We start from the raw sequence: 19,259 nt of genomic DNA on the forward strand, positions 1-19,259 counted from the left end.
TGGTGAGCCAAGTCAGACACAAGGAATGGTGAGAAATGGCTGGAGAGAGAGGCCAGGGTTCAGGAAGGGTGTGGCAAATAAGACCCAGGACTGGAAATCCATCTGCAGGAAGAGGTAGTCTTTGAAAGGTGCCCATCAGGAGAATGTGATAATCACATACATTCTTTGTTAGCTTGTTCTAGTGACAACATGGTGACTGGGTATTGAAGAGATGGAGATAAAGACACTACTAAGAGAGGATGACAGGTTGAGCAGGCTGTGGCAATTGGGAAGCGTAAGGGAGCAGAGAAAAAAAATTTTTTTTAAACACACAAAATTCAACAGTCTTGTTACTAATTTTACAAAAGGCTGACATGTTTAGTGATGGTAGAAGTTGCAGAGCTAAAGAAGCCTGAAATGTTTCTATTGGGAATTCTTTAAAAATTTTTTTTATTATCTTTATTTATTTAATGGATAGAGACAGACAGAAATTGAGAGGGAAGGGGATGATAGAGGGGGAGAGAGACAGAGAGACACCTGCAGCACTACTTTGCCACTCACAAAGCTTTCCCCCTGCAGGTGTGAACTGGGGGCTCAAACCTAGGTCCTTGTGCATTTGAACGTGCACTCAACCAGGTGCGCCACCACCTGCCCCCCCCCCCAGGAATTCTTTCTAAAGTGTCCTGAGAGGCAGTCCTCTACTTGAATGCTTTTGGTAATCAGGAGCTCACTATTTCATACGACAGTCCTATCAAGTTCTGACTGATAACTTTTGGGTGAAAAAGAAACTTCCTGGGAGCCGGGCGGTAGTGCAGCGGGTTAAGTGCAGGTGGCACAAAGCACAAGGACCGGTGGAAGGATCCCGGTTTGAGCCTCCGGCTCCCCACCTTCACAGGCAGTGAAGCAGGTCTGCAGGTGTCTATCTTTCTCTTACCCTCTCTGTCTTCCCCTCCTCTCTCCATTTCTCTCTGTCCTATCCAACAACAATAATAATTACTACAACAATAAAAAACAAGGGCAACAAAAGGGAATACATAAATGAATAAATATTAAAAAATTCTTTTTAAAAAAAGAAACTTTATTAAGAAATTAAACATTTCTGTGCAAACTCATAGTCAACTTTAGAAGGCAAGTTATATCATATGTGTGTGTGTGTGTGTGTGTGTTTGTGTGTCCGTCCTGAGGAGTTACCCTGTGTGTGAATGTTTTCCTAAGAATGAGTGGTGATAAGACTGAGAGTCGTCGGTGGGTCAGTTTGCTAGGCTATAAAGATGGGTGGGTTCTCCCAGAATATTAAAAGACTGAGGTTATTCTTCATCATCCAATCCAGAAATAGATCTTATGTCTTATGGCCACTTGTGTAAAGTTTCTCTAACAGATATTTGCAACCGTAGTGAGAAAATTGGGATGTTGGAGGACAGAGTGGGAACACAATACTTCACTAGCATTAAAACATTTAAACTGAGGGGAGTCCAGCGGTAGTGCAGTGGCTTAAGTGCACGTGGTGCAATGTGCAAGGACCAGCTTAAGGATCCCGGTTTGAGCCCCCGGCTCCCCACCTGAAGGGGGGTCGCTTCACAGGCGGTGAAGCAGGTCTGCAGGTGTTTAACTTTCTCTCCCCCTCTCTGTCTTCCCTCCTCTCTCCATTTCTCTGTCCTATCTAACAACGATGACATCAATAACAATAATGACTACAACAACAATGAAAAACAACAAGGGCAACAAAAAGGAAAATAAATAAATATAAAAAAATTAAAAAATTCAAACTGATATATTTTTGAACCACTTACTTGTATTATTGATTAAAATTAAATAAATATAAAAATGCTTCCAGGTTGTTCTATGGACATTCAAAATGATTTTGGAAAGGAAGCTTTTGATTTTTTTTTAATGTAACGCTCTAGATAATTCAGTTTGCCTTAACAGCTCCTCCTAAGAAAGGCTTGTGAAATTGAAGTTTTGAAACTGTAAATTAGTGATCAGTAAAAGCTACCTTAATTGATTACCCTAGATGGTTACTACAGGGCTGCACTATAAGAAAAGACTGCATATTTGCTTGGCTGTTGGCTTCCTTGAATTTTGCAAGAGCAATTGCTCCTGATGAAAGTAAGGAACAGCCACTAGGGATGAGAAGAAATTGGTTTCGGAGGAGCATTATCTCTCTTATGCAACAAATTAAGAAAGTGTTTGCCAGTTCAAAGAGTAAGAGAGAGACCAAACGCCAGTTTAGGAACTATGTTTAGAAGTGAAAACTAGGGAGTCGGGCTGTAGCGCAGCGGGTTAAGCACAGGTGGCGCAAAGCACAAGGACCCGGCATAAGGATCCCGGTTCGAACCCCGGCTCCCCACCTGCAGGGGAGTTGCTTCACAGGCGGTGAAGCAGGTCTGCAGGTGTCTGTCTTTCTCTCCTCCTCTCTGTCTTCCCCTCCCTCTCTCCATTTCTCTCTGTCCTATCCAACAATGACAACAACAATAATAACTACAACAATAAAGCAACAAGGGCAACAAAAAGGGAATAAATAAATAAAATAAATATTAAAAAAAACTTTTAAAAAATAAAAAAAAAGAAGTGAAAACTAGATTAATCTGAAGGCATATTGTGCAGTTTCTTTGATTATGGTCATAAATAAGCATAGTTTGCTATTAATTCAAGATAGAAACAGTCCATCGCCCCCTCCCATTTCTATAAGATAGAATGAATAGCATTTTCAGGAATAAGTACTGAATATTTTCATGGCATCTCTTTGGTCAACGAGGGCAAAATTACAATGTGCATGCATCTAATATGAAATGTTTTTATCACTTGCAATTTATGTCCTATTGTAAGTTAAAGATTCTCTCGTCCCTGTGTTTATTACAGCTGTGGAGGAAAACATTAGTTTTAACAAAATAATCAAATGTGCATTGCAGGACATTTATCTCCATAATCCAAACATAAAGTGGAATGACATTATTGGACTTGATGCAGCCAAGCAGTTAGTCAAAGAAGCTGTTGTGTATCCTATCAGGGTAAGAATGGAAGCCTCTGGGGGTAATTTCTGTTCAATATCCATTGGACAGACTGTAAGTCAGGCCCAGCAGGAAGAGGACAGGGTGTTGTTGTGTCTAGTAGAAGACTTTTAGCTTATATCATAACACTTGATCAGAATTATGATTAGTACAAGAGTGCTAAGGTTTTAGTCCTAGAAACTTGTTCATTTATTTATTTTTGTGTGGCACTGGGGGCATGAACCCAGGACCTCAAACATGTATAATACCTTTAATTGTCTTTACCAGCCCAATTTCCTTCCTTCCTTCCTTCCTTCCTTCCTTCCTTCCTTCCTTCCTTCCTTCCTTCCTTTTCTTCATTTCTTCCTTCCTCCCCCCTTTCTCTCTCTCTGTTTCTTTCTCTCCATCTCTTTTATTTGTAGAGAGCAGAGAAAGGGAGGGAGAGAAAGAAAAGAGAGGGAAAGAGAGAAGGAGAGATACTCCAGAAGCATTCCTGGAACTTTCCCAGTCCTGCCCATGGCATCTCCATAGATGCCCAGGCTCGACAGCATAGGTGTGTGCTCTACCAGGTGAACCAACTCCAGGTTTTTATTCTAGATGATTCATCATCACGGTACATATTAAAGGATCGGTGTCTGGTAATTTAATACTAAAGGCTCTGTAGTGTATTAGATATGTCCATTAGTATCGATTGGTCCAAATTGGCCTGCCTCCCCCAGATTGTACTTTCTATAATAGCAATACACCCTCCCCCTTTCACAGAAGGCCTCCCTGCTTTATACACCCTCCCTTCTCCTCACCCCTGTCATCTGGGGTTTTGCTTTTGGCTGGTTGTAAAGACAAGGCAAGTCTTTCCAAGGGCAGGGACCTATGGAACCATGTGTTGAGCTCACTGATGACTCCTGCGAGCCTCAGTGCAGAGTGGCTCACTAAACAGGTGGGGAAATAGAAAAGTGAGGCTCTTTATTTTGGTTTAAAAATGTAGTGATGTCATACGTGTTTTACTATAAACAGATCCACACCACCACCACCCACACACCTAAGTACCTTAAATCAACAACCAGTTATTAACTTGTTTTGCAATTCTGTGGGAAGGGAGAACAGAGTGGGCTCAGCTGGGCTGGTCCTTTGCATCATCAACATGATATTGGTTGGGTTCACTCACATGTCTGGGGCATTAGTCAGGGTGGTGGGAAAGATGGAGAGGCTGGGAAAGCAGGGATAGACAGGAGGACAGCTGAGCAGCTGAGGCCACTCATCCTTCAGCGGGCAAGTCACATCTTGATCACAGGGTGGCATAATTCCCACAGAAAGAAAGAAAAGACAGATCCCAAGAAAGAGCAGGAAATTCATGAGCATTTCTCATTTCCCTTTATATTTAATTTAATATATCTATTTACTGGATAGAAATAGAGAGAAATTGAGAAGAAAGGGGGAGGCAGAGAGGGAGAGAAGAAGAGAGACACCTGCAGCACTGTTTCACCACTAGTGATGTTTACCCCTTGTAAGTGGGGACTGGGGAATTGGAACAGAGTTACTGCACAGTGTGACATGCGTGCTCTGCTGGTGTGCCAATGCCTGGACTCCCATGTCTCTCCTTATAGTACATATATTTGCTAGTCTTCTATTTTCAGGTCTCTTACATTTGTTATGGTCCCACTGACCAATGTGTTAAGGCCAAGTCCAAATTCAACTGCTGGAGAAATACACTATGCCTTCACATGTCCTGTAGTCAGGAGTACAAATATATTCAGCTGAACAGACTTTAAAATTTTTTTTCATTTGTTATTGGATAGAGACAGAGAGAAATTGAGAGGGGGGAGATAGAGAGGAAGAGAGAAGAGAGATGCCTGCAGACCTGCTTTACCACCTGTGAAGCGACTCCCCTGCAGGTGGGGAACCGGGATCCTAACCGGTCCTTGTGTTTTGCACCACGTGTGCTTTACCCATTGCACTACCTCCCGACTCCCTGAATAGACTTTTTAAATTTAAAATTTTTTTTTATTAATTTTCCCTTTTGTTGCCCTTGTTTAATACTGTTGTGGTTATTGATGTCGTTGTTGTTGGATAGGACAGAGAGAAATGAAGAGAGGAGGGAAGACAGAGAGGGGGAGAGAAAGTTGGACACCTGCAAACCTGCTTCACTGCCTGTTAATCGACTCCTCTGCAGGTGGGGAGCTGGGGACTTGAACCCAGAGCCTTATGCCAGAAGCGCTACCTGCGCTTAACCCGCTGCACCACAGCCCGACTCCCTGAATAGACTTTTTATTTCAATCACTGGACCCATACAGCCTTTGATTTGAAGATGCTTCTGTTCTAAGGAGGAAAAACTCAATAAATTTGATTGTCTTTGCCACCTCTTTCTTCCTGTGTTTGAACCTGAGGGTATTTTCTTACTGTCTATAGTAAAAGACTTTCAGAAATTATAGATTATCATTTATCCGTTATCACTGGACCTCTAAATATATTATCCCCATAGTATACGTTCTTTATTGGATAGCATCATGATTTAGCATGACTCTTATCAAGAAACTAGTAGTTACTTAGAATTCTGCTACTGTTTTCCCACTACCCTTATTTTCTGCTTGCTCTAGAATCTCTGAATTTGAGCACAAGAGACTTCCTGAAGTCCATGCATATTTGAATTTAGTGTTTTATAATGCATTTAGCACTAGTGTTCCCAGTTTCTAAAATATATTTCACCATTGCGCTGTTTTTTTTTTTCACACACATCTTTGTTGGTTCCCACGTTTATCTTAAAGTTCACACCCACCTCGCAACATTCAAAATGCAGTTTGACAAATACATTTAGAACTTTGGGGAGAAAATGGTGTTATACATGTGAAAATTAACTGCTGATAGGGAAAGGGACAATGTCTCTCTTTCCCTTTATATAACTGCTTTCTTCAAAAGTCACAGTACTTAAACCATATGCTCCTATCAAGTGTGCAAATAAAAGTGAAATGCATCTAAATAGAAGCAATTATATTTTTTAAAAAAGGGATGAGCTGTCTCCTAGACTTATCCTGTTTTCACTCTAGTTCCACTAGCTGGCCTGTGCCCAAGGTTTTCAGGCTGAGTTCTGATTGATATAAAGCCTCATCATTGTTTCTTGCTTCCATAGTACCCACAGCTATTCACAGGAATTCTTTCCCCCTGGAAAGGACTACTGCTCTATGGCCCTCCAGGTAAGCACAGCTCTCCATTTGGGTCTTGGTATTAAGTGCATTTGCAGAAGATGGGTGGCTCTCTTTAATCATCACACCAGGCTTGGGGCAAATGAGTAAAGTAATGCCCCCTTCTTTCACTTGTGAGTCTGTAAGTGGAAGAACAGAGTTCAAATGTCACTCACATTTTACCCATATGTGTCTCTAGGTACGGGAAAGACTTTACTGGCCAAAGCTGTAGCCACAGAATGCAAAACAACTTTCTTTAACATTTCTGCATCCACCATTGTCAGCAAGTGGAGAGGGGATTCAGAAAAACTTGTCCGGGTAGGAATTCTGATTATATTATACATTTTTTCAAAGGAAGACTTTATTATTGATTTTATTTTTTCTGGATATTTAACAAATCCTACTAAATACAGTGGTCCAAAATGATGCTAGAGCTCCTTTGTTTTTACTTGATATTTATGTTTTCTCTTGGATCTTGATTATCCAAGTCTTGAGAAATGAAATTACTACTATGTTTGGCTATTAATCATACCCTTCAGCAATTTTGGAATGAAATTTGGAGGGAAATATCTGAAGAGGTGTTTTTTTTTTTTTTTTTTTTTTTTTTTTTGTCTCTAGGGTTATCACTAGGCTTGGTGCCTGCACTACAAACCCACTGCTCCCGGAGGCCATTTTTCCACTTTTGTTGCCCTTGTTATTGTTGTTGTTATTGTTATTGCTGTCATTGTTGTTGGATAGGACAGAGAGAAATGGAGAGAGGAAGGGAAGACAGAGGATGGAGAGAAAGACAGACACCTGCAGACCTATTTCACTACTTGTGAAACCATCTCCCTGCAGGTGGGGGCCAGGGGTTTTAACATGGATCTTTATGTGTGTCCTTGCGCTTTGTGACATGTGCTTAACCTGCTGCGCTACTGCCTGGCTCCCGAGAAGTATTTCTTATTAAGCACTTGCAGTTATTGAGAGGCTATTACTATCTGCTAGTCTCTATTCTAGGTACTCTCTAGAAAAATCAAGAAACTTAAGACATAATTATTCTTTTACGTGCTCTGAGCAGCTTTCTTCTCTTGTTCCCACAGGGTGTAGAGGTTTTTACCCTTTCTGAATAATTTCTTTCAACCTCTAAAATATTACACTCCCAGACTGTGGTATATTTTGTATTATAAAAATGTACTGGGAGTCGGGCGGTAGTGCAGTGGGTTAAGCGCATGTGGCGCAAAGCGCAAGGACCGGCTTAAAGATCCCGGTTCAAGCCCCTGGCTCCCCACCTGTGGGGCGTCGCTTCACAGGCGGTGAAGCAGGTCTGCAGGTGTCTATCTTTCTCTCTACCTCTCTGTTCTTCCCCTCCTCTCTCCATTTCTCTCTGTCCTATCCAACAATGATGACATCAATAACAATAATAACTACAACAACAATGAAAAACAAGGACAACAAAAGGGAAAATAAATAAATATTTTTTTAAAATGTACTCTAGCTCCATTATGAGAACACCTGTTTGTGATTTATGCCTCAATATAATATGACTCTTCTCAGAAATTCTGTTAAACTGTTGAACTCTGTAGAATGGTTGAGAAGTAATCAATACTAACTAGATAAAGACATATTTTCTGAAAATAGTATGCTAAATAGTATGCTAAATCACATTCCCCTGGATGATGTATTTTCAGAATATTACAACTTTTTAGGAAGTCATTATAAAATATTTTTAAAGGATTAGTTTACCTAAAATGACCTGTTGCATATCACTCAGATATTTTTTCTCACATTATTACAAATGTGGAAGCTTTGGGAGTTGACAACATGGCTCAACTGATAGAACACCTTATTTGTCATGTTCATGACCCAAGTTTGATCCCTCTGCCATAAACTATGTGGAGGTACTATGGTGTTGGAAGAGGCTTTAGTGCTGTGGGGTCTCTTCCTCTCTGTGTTTCTGTCAGTCTTTCTCTGTCTCAAAACACCAGCCTAGAAATTCTGCGTGTGTGTGACCTTGGTGTCACCTCCAACAATTTATAAATTCTTATTATCCATTCAGTACTGTAACTTGTGGAAATTTGTGTTGACATCTTCTATTTCCTTGTCTTACCTCTAATCCAGTGTCTTATTCAAAGGTGGGATTTAAGTGTAGCTTTTCCTAAATTTGTGGGCTCCGTGTGAACCTCATTTGCTGAATTTCAAACCATTGAAATCCAAGTAGCTAGAATTTTTACTGGACAGAAGACATTATTTTAAACATAAATTTTCTCTGTGCTGAGTAACATCAAGATGTTATAGATGCCCCCAGAGTCAGTTTTCTGCTGTTATGGAAAGTGGTATGTAGAAGCCCAAGATACTGCACAGTGCTCAGAAAGAGATCATATTATAGTCCCTATTCAGGCCTTATTTAGAGAGAAGGATAAATGCAAACGTTTTCCAGTAATCATGAAAAAAAAAATGCCACCAGGCTTATCACTGGGGCTTGGTTCCTACAACACACACAGCTCCACCATTCCAAGTTGCCTTTTTTATTTTCCTTTTTGATAAGGAGAGAGAGAGAGAGAGAGACTCCTGAATCCCTGCTCCATTTCTTTTCTTTTTTCTATTTTATATTTATTTATTTATTTTCTGTTTTGTTGCCCTTGTTGTTTAACATTATTGTGGTTATTGATGTCATTGTTGCTGGATAGGACAGAGAGAAATGAAGAGAGGAGGAGAAGACAGAGAAGCGGAGAGAAAGACACCTGCAGACCTGCTTCACTGCCTGTGAAGCGATGTCCCTGCAGGTGGGGATCCTCATGCCAGTCCTTGCGCTTTACACCACGTGCGCTTAACCCGCTGCACCACCGCCCAACTCTCCCCTGCTCCATTTCTTGTGAAGCTTTCCCCATGCAGGACTAGAACCCAGGTCCTCACTCATGGCAATGTGTGTACTTTACTGGGTGAGCCACCTCCCAGCCCCTTAACAAAATAGGAAACTAAATGGGTTTCTTGTTCAATGTTGGATAACCAGTTAAGTCATTTAAAAAGAATTCTCCATTCTGTGTATTTTGTTCTGACTACATCGGTTTTCTTTATTTTAATATTTTATTAGGGAAATAATGATTTACAAGACAGGTGCCATCACATAAGTACTGTTTCCTTTCTCCCCATGATAGGTGTCTGTGTACCACTCCCACCACCAACTAAGTTAAGTCCTCTTCCATCACCGTGCACAGGTTCTCAATACTCTCTCAGCTCCCTACCACCTCCCACAGCATTTTATTTAACTAAAGTTTCCCAGAACCGGGATATAGCTCACCTGGTAGAACACACACTTCACTATATGTGAGGTCCTGGGTTCAAGCCCCCAGCACCACATGGGAACACCATGCATGCACTGTGCCATCAGAAGCTTCTTGAATGATGGAGCTGTGCTGTGGTGTCTCTCCTATTTCTCTCTCTCTTCCCCAAGGTTTCTGTTTCTATTTGAAATTAAAAGGAAAAAAGAAAGAGTCTGCTAGGAATGGTGAAATTGCATAGCCACAGAACTCTAGCATCAAAAAAATTTTTTTTCTCCTCTTCTTCAGCATTACTTTGTTAGAATTCTGAGTGAGGAAATGATCTCTTACCTACCATGTTTCCTTTCCTTTGCAATATATGTAAAAAGCAACTAGTCTTAAAAAATGTATGAAAGTCTAATAGACTCTTGAGATCTCTCCCCAGAGGCAACTAAGACAGTTGCTGGTGTGGCCTTCTAAAACATTTGTCAAATTCTGTGTTAGCGTAGACAACTGTCTCTCCCTTCCTTTTAAAATATAAGTAAGAATATAGTACACATGCCCTCCTGTATTTTGCACTGCCCTCGTTAGCAATATAACTTGATTGTTATTGCTTATTATTATAGAGAGGCAGAGCTTGTTTTATATGTCTGCATGGCATCTCATCATAGGTAAATACCAAAAGGTATTTCACCAGTCTTCTCTTGATGGACATTTCAGATGTTTCTAGTCTCATGATATTATGGACAAATATGAATGGGCAGTTTTGCTATATACATTTTTTCCTTATATAATAGTATAAAGTAGAATCAATGGATCAGAGAAAATGAAATTGCTGGGGCCAGGTGGAAGCGCACCATATTAAGTGCACATAGTGCAAAGCACAAGGACCTGCTCAAGGATCTGGGTTCGACCCCCCATGTCCCCACCTGCAGGGGGTCACTTCGCAAGCAGGGAAGCAGGTCTACAGGTATCTATCTTTCTCTCCTCCCACTCTGTCTTTCCTTCCGTTCTCAATTTCTCTCTGTCCTGTCCAACAAAAATAACAGTAGCAACAACAACAACAATGGCAAAAATGGCCTCCAGGAGCAGTGGATTTGTAGTGGGAGCACTGAGCCCCAGCGGATAACCCTGGAGGAAGAAAACAAAGAAAATTAAATTGCCAAATTTCCTGCTAATAGAGTTGCACCAGTTTACATCTCCACCAGTGGTGTCTGAGTGTGTTTGTTGCTCCACACCCTGACCAATACTTTGCCATTCTGATAGTGAAAGTCATGTTCCAATGCCCATATGTGCATTTATTTACTTCTGAGTTAACTTTAACATATTTCTATGAGTTTAAGAGACTTTTGTGTTATTGTTGGTATGCTTCTAAAAACCCCTTCTGTTTCTTTAGTTTAATCCCCCCTGCTTAACACTATTCTATTTACATAACCACTTCATTCTATTTACATAACCACTGTTAATAAGCACCACCCTCCCTCCAGGGCATTAGTGGTTCAGTGGTAGAATTCTTGCCTGCCCCCTCTCCTTGTCATACCCTGATTTTCACCAGTCACTTTTCTCTCCACCCTCTCTGCGTCGAATCCTGTTCCCACCCTACTGGGCTAGTATATTTATAAGGACAAGATTGTTTGTAGTAGTTAGTTTAGCTTAGCTTGGTATAGATTGCGCTGCGTCCTGCATGAATAAAGAGATACTGCGTACAACCCAGCCATGAGTCCCGGGTTGTCTGTCTGTTACCCGCCCGTGAAGCCAGCCCGGCGAAAACAACATGTGTTGATAAGTGTGTTCGTGTGAAACACATTTCTACTTTAGACATTAGCAAATAATTCAAAAAAAAATCAGATAACCCATGCTAAGCTTGAGGGATCTCATCTTGTTTTCTTTTCTTTTTTTTCTTTTCTCTTCTTTTCTTTCTTTCTTTCTCTCTTTTTTTCTTCAGAAATTTCTTTATTTTCTGATCTCTTGAAAGATCTTCACCTGGAAAATGTTGGTCATGCTGTCAAGCTCCTTAGCTTTCAAATAAAGCTATCCCTTCAGGACCTTCCCCTAAACCAGAGAAGCTTTCCCACCATTTATTTCTCTTGTATTTCAATTAAGGAGTTATTTATAGGGAACCCTTGGGTTATGTTCCTTCCTCAGCTCCTAATGTTTATATCTCTTAGGAGTTGAAGCTATTGAGTAGTTGAGTGGTCTTTGTAGCAAATGCACACACCTGTTGGTGTTTACGTCTTTCAACCCCCTCTACTCCAATGTATGGCTTAACTTCTTCCAAGTTCTTTTGAAAATTTTAGAGTAATGCTTCCAGAGCACTTACCCAGAATCCTATTTTGTCTTTGACAGTGGAAGAAGCAGTGAGACTCAGTTTAGGGCTGAAAGCTCCAATGTGCTTCTTTTCCCAACTGAACACTCAGTCTTGTAGAGTTCCAGTATCCATTTTCCACTACTAGGTATATTGCTGCTATTATAGTCATCCTTCACATCAGATATATTTGGGCTTTTCTTGTTCTAACAAAGAAGAAATTTACTTGTTTCTAATGAAACAGTCTCACTGTACCTAAAAGGTAGGTGTGATGAGTGTTCCACCATTGGCCTTGCTCATTATGAGGTAGAGTCAACCGTCTTGGTTGAATAAGATTCTGTGAAATGAAAGTACATGAGTACAAGTATGGATACTCCACACACAAACAGTGGCAAAGGGGAAAACTATGTAGTTGGGTGACAGGGAGACAGACCTAGAAGGGAAGAAGAGCCTCCCACTGCTCAGGAAAAACACAAATGGTTTTTGCCCTCGTGAATCCTTCCTCCTCTTATTTTTGCCAGTGCTAAGTGACACAGAGAATAAATCCCTTATATCTATTAAAGAGCCTCTATCTTTTCTAAATTTCTATTGCTTTCTCTGATCACCCAGTGAAAAGCTATATATGGTGCTCAAGAGACCAGTTTTAGGAATTAAAGAAAAAGTTTTAATTTTTTTATGTATTTTTTTCTGTCACCACTACATCTCCCTTTAGAGCTCTTTGTATGTCTGTTTTTGCTGGTTGCTTTCCTATTCTTTTTTTATATTTATTTATTTCCTTTTGTTGCCCTTGTTGTTTTATTGTTGTAGTTATTATTGTTGTTATTGATGTCGTTGTTGGATAGGACAGAGAGAAATGGAGAGAGGAAGGGAAGACAGAGAGGGGGAGAGAAAGACAGACACTTGCAGACCTGCTTCACTGCTTGTGAAGCGACTCCCCTGCAGGTGGGGAGCCGGGGCCTCAAACTGGGATCCTTATTCAGGTCCTTGTGCTTTGTGCCACCTGCGCTTAACCCGCTGCGCTGCCGCCCGACTCCTGCTTTCCTAGTCTTGTTCAGTCTATAAAATTTTATTCTGCTGTGAGACTACGAACAGCAGTGTTGGGATGGTATGGGGGACCTCATGAATCATTTGAGGTTACAGGGGGGAAAGTTCTTGTACTTTTTTGTCTGTGGTTAGAACTTGATGCTTTTCCTGAAATTCTTCATTTTGAGAATGACGCTCAGGGCTTGTGGTCACAGATCTGATAAGGCAAGCATGTCACCGTGCACAAAGACTCATACTCGAGCCCCTGGTCCCCACCTGCAGGGTGAAAGCTTCATGAGTGGTGAAGCAGGGCCGCAGGTGTCTCTGTGTCCCCCTTTGCTCTCAATTTCTGTCTCTATCCAATAAAATAAAAAATATTAAAATAATCTTTAAAAATGAGACAAAACACATTTTTTAAAAAGAGAATAAACCACTGACTCTCCTTTCTAAGGGGAAATTATCAACCAATTTTATGTATTCTATGGCTTTTGTGTCCATATGGAACATGCTTTGGGGAAGGGTCTCTCTCTGAAAGCTTGGAAACTGAGTTAAAAAAAAATTTTTTTTAAATTATTTACTTATTTTCCCTTTTGTTGCCCTTGTTGTTTATTATTGTTGTAGTTATTATTGCTGCTGCTGTTGTCATCATTGTTGGATAGGACAGAGAGAAATGGAGAGAGGAGGGGAAGAGCGAGAGGGGGAGAGAAAGATAGACACCTGCAGACCTGCTTCACCGCTTGTGAAGCGACTCCCCTGCAGGTGGGGAGCTGGGGGCTCGAACTGGGATCCTTATGCGGGTCCTTGTGCTTCACGCCACATGTGCTACCGCCCGACTCCCGGAAACTGAGTTTTATCTTAAACTCTCCCACTTATGGTTAGTAAACTTGAGCTAGCCACTTATCTCTCTCTGGCCCTAACTGCATCAACTGATCCATAGAATCAGTGGGGCCACCCAGCCCTGTGGGGTGTTACAAGGGAGAAAGAATTGTAATGATTATAAAGTTACTGGGAGTGGTCTGGGAGGGGGCTTGGTGAACAAAGCATTGGATTCTCAAGCACAAGGTCCTGAGTTCAGTTCCTGGTAGCACATATGCCAAACAGATGATCTGGCTCTCTCTCTCTCTCTCCTTGTCTAAATAAATAAATAAACAAATAAATAAGCTATTGTGAAATAGTACAGTGTGGCCCCCGCGCTTACTGTCACAGTCACTGTAAGCTTTTAATCTCTGGAAGTATGAGTTTCAACATGTGCTTGCTTTTCTCCTCCCCAGGTGTTGTTTGAACTTGCCCGCTACCATGCCCCCTCCACTATCTTCCTGGACGAGCTGGAGTCGGTGATGAGCCAAAGAGGCATGGCTCCTGGGTAACAGACAGGGCCTCCTCTCCTCTCCTCTCCTCTCCTCTCCTCTCCTCTCCTCTCCTCTCCTCTCCTCTCCTCTCCTCTCCTCTCCTCTCCTCTCCTCTCCTCTCCTCTCCTCTCCTCTCCTCTCCTCTCCTCTCCTCTCCTCTCCTCTCTTCTCCTCCCTTTCCTCTCCCCTCCTTCCCTCCCTTCCCCTCCCCCTTCCCTCCCTTCCCCTCCCCCTTCCCTCCCTTCCCCTCCCCCTTCCCTCCCCTCCCCTCCTCTGCCCTTCCCTCCCCTCCCGTCCCCTTCCCTTCCCTTTCTTTCCCTTCTCTTCTTTTCTCTCTTTGTCCTCATTTCTCCCTTCTTATATGAGTGTGTCTGATGGTCGGAAGCCCATCGACATTTGCCAGCAGAATGAGCCTATTAGTAAGCCCACAAATTTTCTGCAGACACATGGAAAGATCTTTAAATTAGATCCTGTTAACTGGATAGCTGATTTAAGTAGTTTTTATAACCGGAGGAAATGCCATCCACTTTCTCCCTTTCCCACAGAGTGGTTTTCAGGCCTCAAGATCACTGAGCCCCCATGATCCCAGGCTCCCATAACAGTCCTGCTGGCTCAAAATAGCCCTGACTACCTCCTCTAGAGCCGGGGGGCTGCCTGTGGGGAGCAGTGCTGTTAAGGGCCAAGTCCCAAGAGGCAGTTCTTGAAACAGTGTGTGAGGCCAAGGAAGCCACAGCTTCTCCGTGACTCTAGGTTATAACTCAGCATGCCTGACTTTAAGTCTGTCACATAAGTTATCTGCAAAGTGGTCACTGATGTCCCAGTAAGAAAGGATGGGCATACCTCACACTTAATGAGTCATCTCTGTGTATATTATTTTTTTCTTCTACTTTATTTGGTAGGACAGAGAGAAATTGAGAGGGGAGGAGGAAATAGAGAGGAAGAGAGAGAAAGAGAGATACCTGCAGACCTGCTTCACTGCTCATGAAGTATCCTCCCTGCAGGTGGGGAACTGGGGCTCAAACCCAGGTCCTTGAGCACTATAATGTATGTGCTCAACCAAGTGCACCACCACCTGGCGCCTCTCTGTACATGGTTTTAAAAATGCCTTTCTAGTCTCATCATCACTGTTTTTTCATGGTTACTCAACATGGTACCCATTCTTGACAAAGAGAACTCTGAGAAATCTCAACATGGCTGCAGTGTTGATCTCTAATCGTCTATGATTACGACAGAATAAATAGGAATAGGAAGCAAAGATTCAGTTTGTGAAATGTAATTTGACTCATTGAAAACCATTAGCCTAGCTGGGAAAGACAGCCATCAAGATGTCCCCACATTGGATGAGATTCATGCCCATGATTGAGATGGGAGGGCTCGCACGGCATCATGGGTGCAGGTCAGCCCCAAGCTCAGCAGCTCTTGCCTCTGACTGGAATAGGCATCCAGCAGGGAAGCCCCAGACTTCCTTTGTTGCCAGTCTCTTTACATGGGCCTCACTTGCTGACCTGGCTGATCATTGTGGCTGGTGCCTAGTTCTCCTCCTCCTCCTCCTCCTCCTCTTCCTCCTTCTCCTCCTCCTCCTCCTCCTCTTCTGTCTTCTTTTTTTTCTAACTTTGCTTTATTTTTTTATTGGAGGGGATAATGGCTTATAGTAAGTACAGTTGTTGATACATGGTTAAAATTTCTCATTGCACCACGATAGGTATCCTCCCCAGAATCCTTTGCTTTGATACCAACCCAGTCCAAGTTCTACTTTGTGTTTCTACTTTCTGTTCTTATTTCTCAAGTTCTGCCCATGAGTGAGGCAATGCCATGTCCATCTTTCTCTTTCTGGCCTATCTTAATTAACATGATTCCTGAAAACGCTTATACTTGCTTCCCCATCTCCATCCTTGGGCTGGCCTAAGCTTTAGCCAAGCTAATTTGAAGACTCTTCCACCACTTTAAGTGCTCTCCAGGTTTTGCACTGGGTATCAACTATCTTGTATGGGACTTAAACTCCAAAATTAGACTCTTCAAGGTACCAGGGACTAAGGGAAGGTGTTTTGTAGACTTCCAGGGTCATTTTGTACTAAAAGGCTAGGAATTGTGGCAAGTGCTGAGGAAATATATCACTATAATGTTAGACTGTCTTCTTTCATAGGAAAAGGCAGTTAGATAGCAAGGAGCACAGTTGCCGAATAACTACGTGACAGTGCAGAGATGGGAAGTTGAACACTCTGTGCTCCAAGAAAGGCATTTTTTTCCCCACTCAGTATGTCCAAGCAATGAGGTGTGGATGAGAACTGTGTGAAAGCTATTCATGTAATGGGTATGAAGCCTTTGTCTCCTGGAGACTCTCCTTCCTTTGTTCTAGGGGAGAACATGAAGGAAGCCTTCGGATGAAGACGGAGTTGCTGGTGCAGATGGATGGGCTGGCTCGTTCAGAAGACCTGGTGTTTGTCTTGGCTGCCTCTAACCTGCCGTGGTAAGAGAGAGGAGTATATTGTGAATGTGTTTTCATGAGCTCCTGTGTTCAGATGGAGATTCTGACTTCTCCAGACAAAGTATTGTTTGCTTGTTTGTTTCTAGCTATAAAAGAAGAATCTAAAGACCTTCTTGTTCAAGTTCTCAATTCTTGCTGTCTTCACTATATATATATATAAAAAAACAGAATAAAGCAAAGCAAAACAAAAAACAAATTCTGCTTTAATAGAAGACACATTGTACAGAGCTATCACTGACATCATTTTAAAATGGAAATTTGAGGGTTTTTTTTTTTTTATTTTACTTTCTTTGTTAGATATTTTGAGCCTAAAGTCAAATTACTTACCATGCTTGATCAGGGCTTTGGTTTAGAACTAAAATCTTCAGGATGCAATGAATATTCCAGAAATTGTATTTTGGATTTTAACAGTCTAAATTAAACTTTTTTTAAGTTAGGAGGAAAATCTTCTTAAATGTTTGATAGTAAATAGGAAGCTCAATAATCTCTAATTAAAAATATAATCTACTCTCTGAGTCTTTTATTCAAAGTGTATCCCAGTGTGGTTTAAGAACAATTCTAGAAGTGGAATTGGGAAATAAGAGATCATGACTAAAGGAAAAATAATATCTACTTGGAGAGTACATTAAAATAATTTTATTCCTTTATAGTTCTTCCTATATTTATGCATATATTTCTTTTGAGCTATAGATAAGCTCAGAGACAGGTGCTTTTCAATGACACTTTTCTCATTTGCAGAGAGAGACCAAAGTCAGGGAAGGTCAGTTCACTCAAAGTCAGCAGCAAAACTGCAGCTAAGTTAGGACTTGCCACCCACCCTGCCTCATTCTTTTATATCCACATTCAAAAAATGTATACTGATCATCAGAATTTCCCATCAAGAACACTAGAAAAAAAAATCATGATGTTCATTGTAACCTGCTGTTTTAAATATATTCATGAGGGGGCCAGAAGATAGTTCACCTGATAGACTGTAGACTTTACTATGTGTGACATCCTGGGCTTGAGCCCCAACACTATATGGGGGGCATCTTGTATGCCACTGGTGGAGCTCTGTGAATGGTAGAGGGGTTCTGTGGTTTCTCTTCTCTCTCTTTCTCCATACACACACACACACACACACACACACACACACACACACAATCAACCTGGTTCCTACTCCCCTTTCAAATTTGTAAGACGTTCTCTAATGTGCTATACATTAAATCAACATTTTACATTTGAATACAAAGGTATTTATACACAAAATTTCAGTCCAGAGAACTAGCGTTTAAAGATAAGTGTGAGGGGCCAGATGGTGGCGCACTTGGTTGAGTGCACATTGCAGTGTGCAGGGACCTGGGTTTGAGCCCCAGCCCCATCTGCCGGGGAAAAGCTTTGCAAGTGGTGAAGCAGGGCTGCAAGAAGCTTTCACTCTCTATATATCGCCCTTTTTCCTTTTGATTTCTGGCTGTCTATATCCAAAAAGTGAATAAAGATAATAATAAAAAAAGATGAATGTGATATCCTTTGGAAATAGAATCTCTACTCTTTAAACAGATTTGATCCTGATCCTTATGTCTGGGAGTGACTAAATGGGTCAGTGGGGAGTCTGTGGAGGTTATAACGTCTCTTGAGTATTTAAGGATGGGGCTATGCCTTCAGGGCATCCTTTTTTTTTTTTTGAGGAGCAGCGAACCCTCCAACTCAGTCTCAGTCAATACCGTAAACCTGGTTGAAGAAGTTTTTGTGCTGCCATGGTTTCACTCAGTTTTAACTAAGCCCTAAAGAGACCCCCAAAATTAAAAAAGGTAATCAGCACACAATCAAAAACTACAGATGACTCAGAGAACCTTTTTTCCAAAAGCATTGAATCTCAGCAAGTCAAATAGTAAATGCACATGCACTTTAAGTTTGGATTATTTCACAAATCACACTGCTACATTGTACATCAGACCTGTATATTCTAAGCATACAAGCCCTGGGGCATTGCTTGAATTTTAAAATACATTTTATTGTAAAGGAAATCCAAACACTATAGAAAAGAAAAAAATGTGTGATGAACCCACCCTTGTCCAGTTTTGGTAACTAATATTTTATCCAATCTATTGATTCCTGCATTCCCTTCCTTTTTGCTTCTACAGATATAATATAAAAATAATACAGTATAAAATAATAAAAAAATAAAAGGTTGGTTTATTAATGACACACAGAGAGAATCAGCACATTGCTCTGGCATATGTGATGTGCTTGGGATTGAATTTAGAATCTCATGCGTGAAAGTTCAAAACTTTATCCCCTGCACTACTTAACCCCTATAGTTATCCTAGAATAAAACTTACATTGATTAGAGTTAAGAGCAATACACTTTTGGCATACATGTTTCATTGGTATTGTTGAGTAGGTCACACTATATCCAATCCAAACATGTGAATGCCCTGTTGTCACCTGTGATGATGCTAGGGTTGATCAGTGGGCTCAACTTTGTTAGCCTGAATCCTCCACTGTTAAGTTCTTATCCATGGCTTTCATTCACTGATGATCTTTGCCAGAATCAGTTATTTCTCTAAAATTGTAATGCTATCATTCCTTCTGGTCAATAGCTGGAGTAACTCTAACTTCTCTCACCCAATATAGTTATTTAGGTACTCTACTGAGATACATTGGTAGTTCATTGTAGAAAAGCAGAATTTTTTTTCTTTCATTTTTAGAGTCATGAGTGGGAACCCTAATCATCTGC

At 41.2% G+C, this 19,259-nt stretch overlaps 1 protein-coding gene across 2 annotated transcripts in view; it reads left to right on the top strand.

The window, feature by feature from the left end:
- The window catches only part of KATNAL2 (katanin catalytic subunit A1 like 2), a 94,890-nt gene that overhangs the window by 40,669 nt on the left and 34,962 nt on the right, over positions 1 to 19,259 (top strand). For both annotated transcript variants that reach the window (XM_060173829.1, XM_060173830.1), the window contains exons 9-13: positions 2,889 to 2,987; positions 6,091 to 6,154; positions 6,342 to 6,460; positions 13,978 to 14,069; positions 16,412 to 16,522. In XM_060173829.1, coding sequence (XP_060029812.1) covers positions 2,889 to 2,987; positions 6,091 to 6,154; positions 6,342 to 6,460; positions 13,978 to 14,069; positions 16,412 to 16,522 — 485 coding nt within the window. The remainder of the gene's footprint in view (positions 1 to 2,888; positions 2,988 to 6,090; positions 6,155 to 6,341; positions 6,461 to 13,977; positions 14,070 to 16,411; positions 16,523 to 19,259) is intronic.

Source organism: Erinaceus europaeus, chromosome 15 (genome assembly GCF_950295315.1).
Source record: "Erinaceus europaeus chromosome 15, mEriEur2.1, whole genome shotgun sequence".
Classification (NCBI taxonomy): Eukaryota; Metazoa; Chordata; class Mammalia; order Eulipotyphla; family Erinaceidae; genus Erinaceus; species Erinaceus europaeus.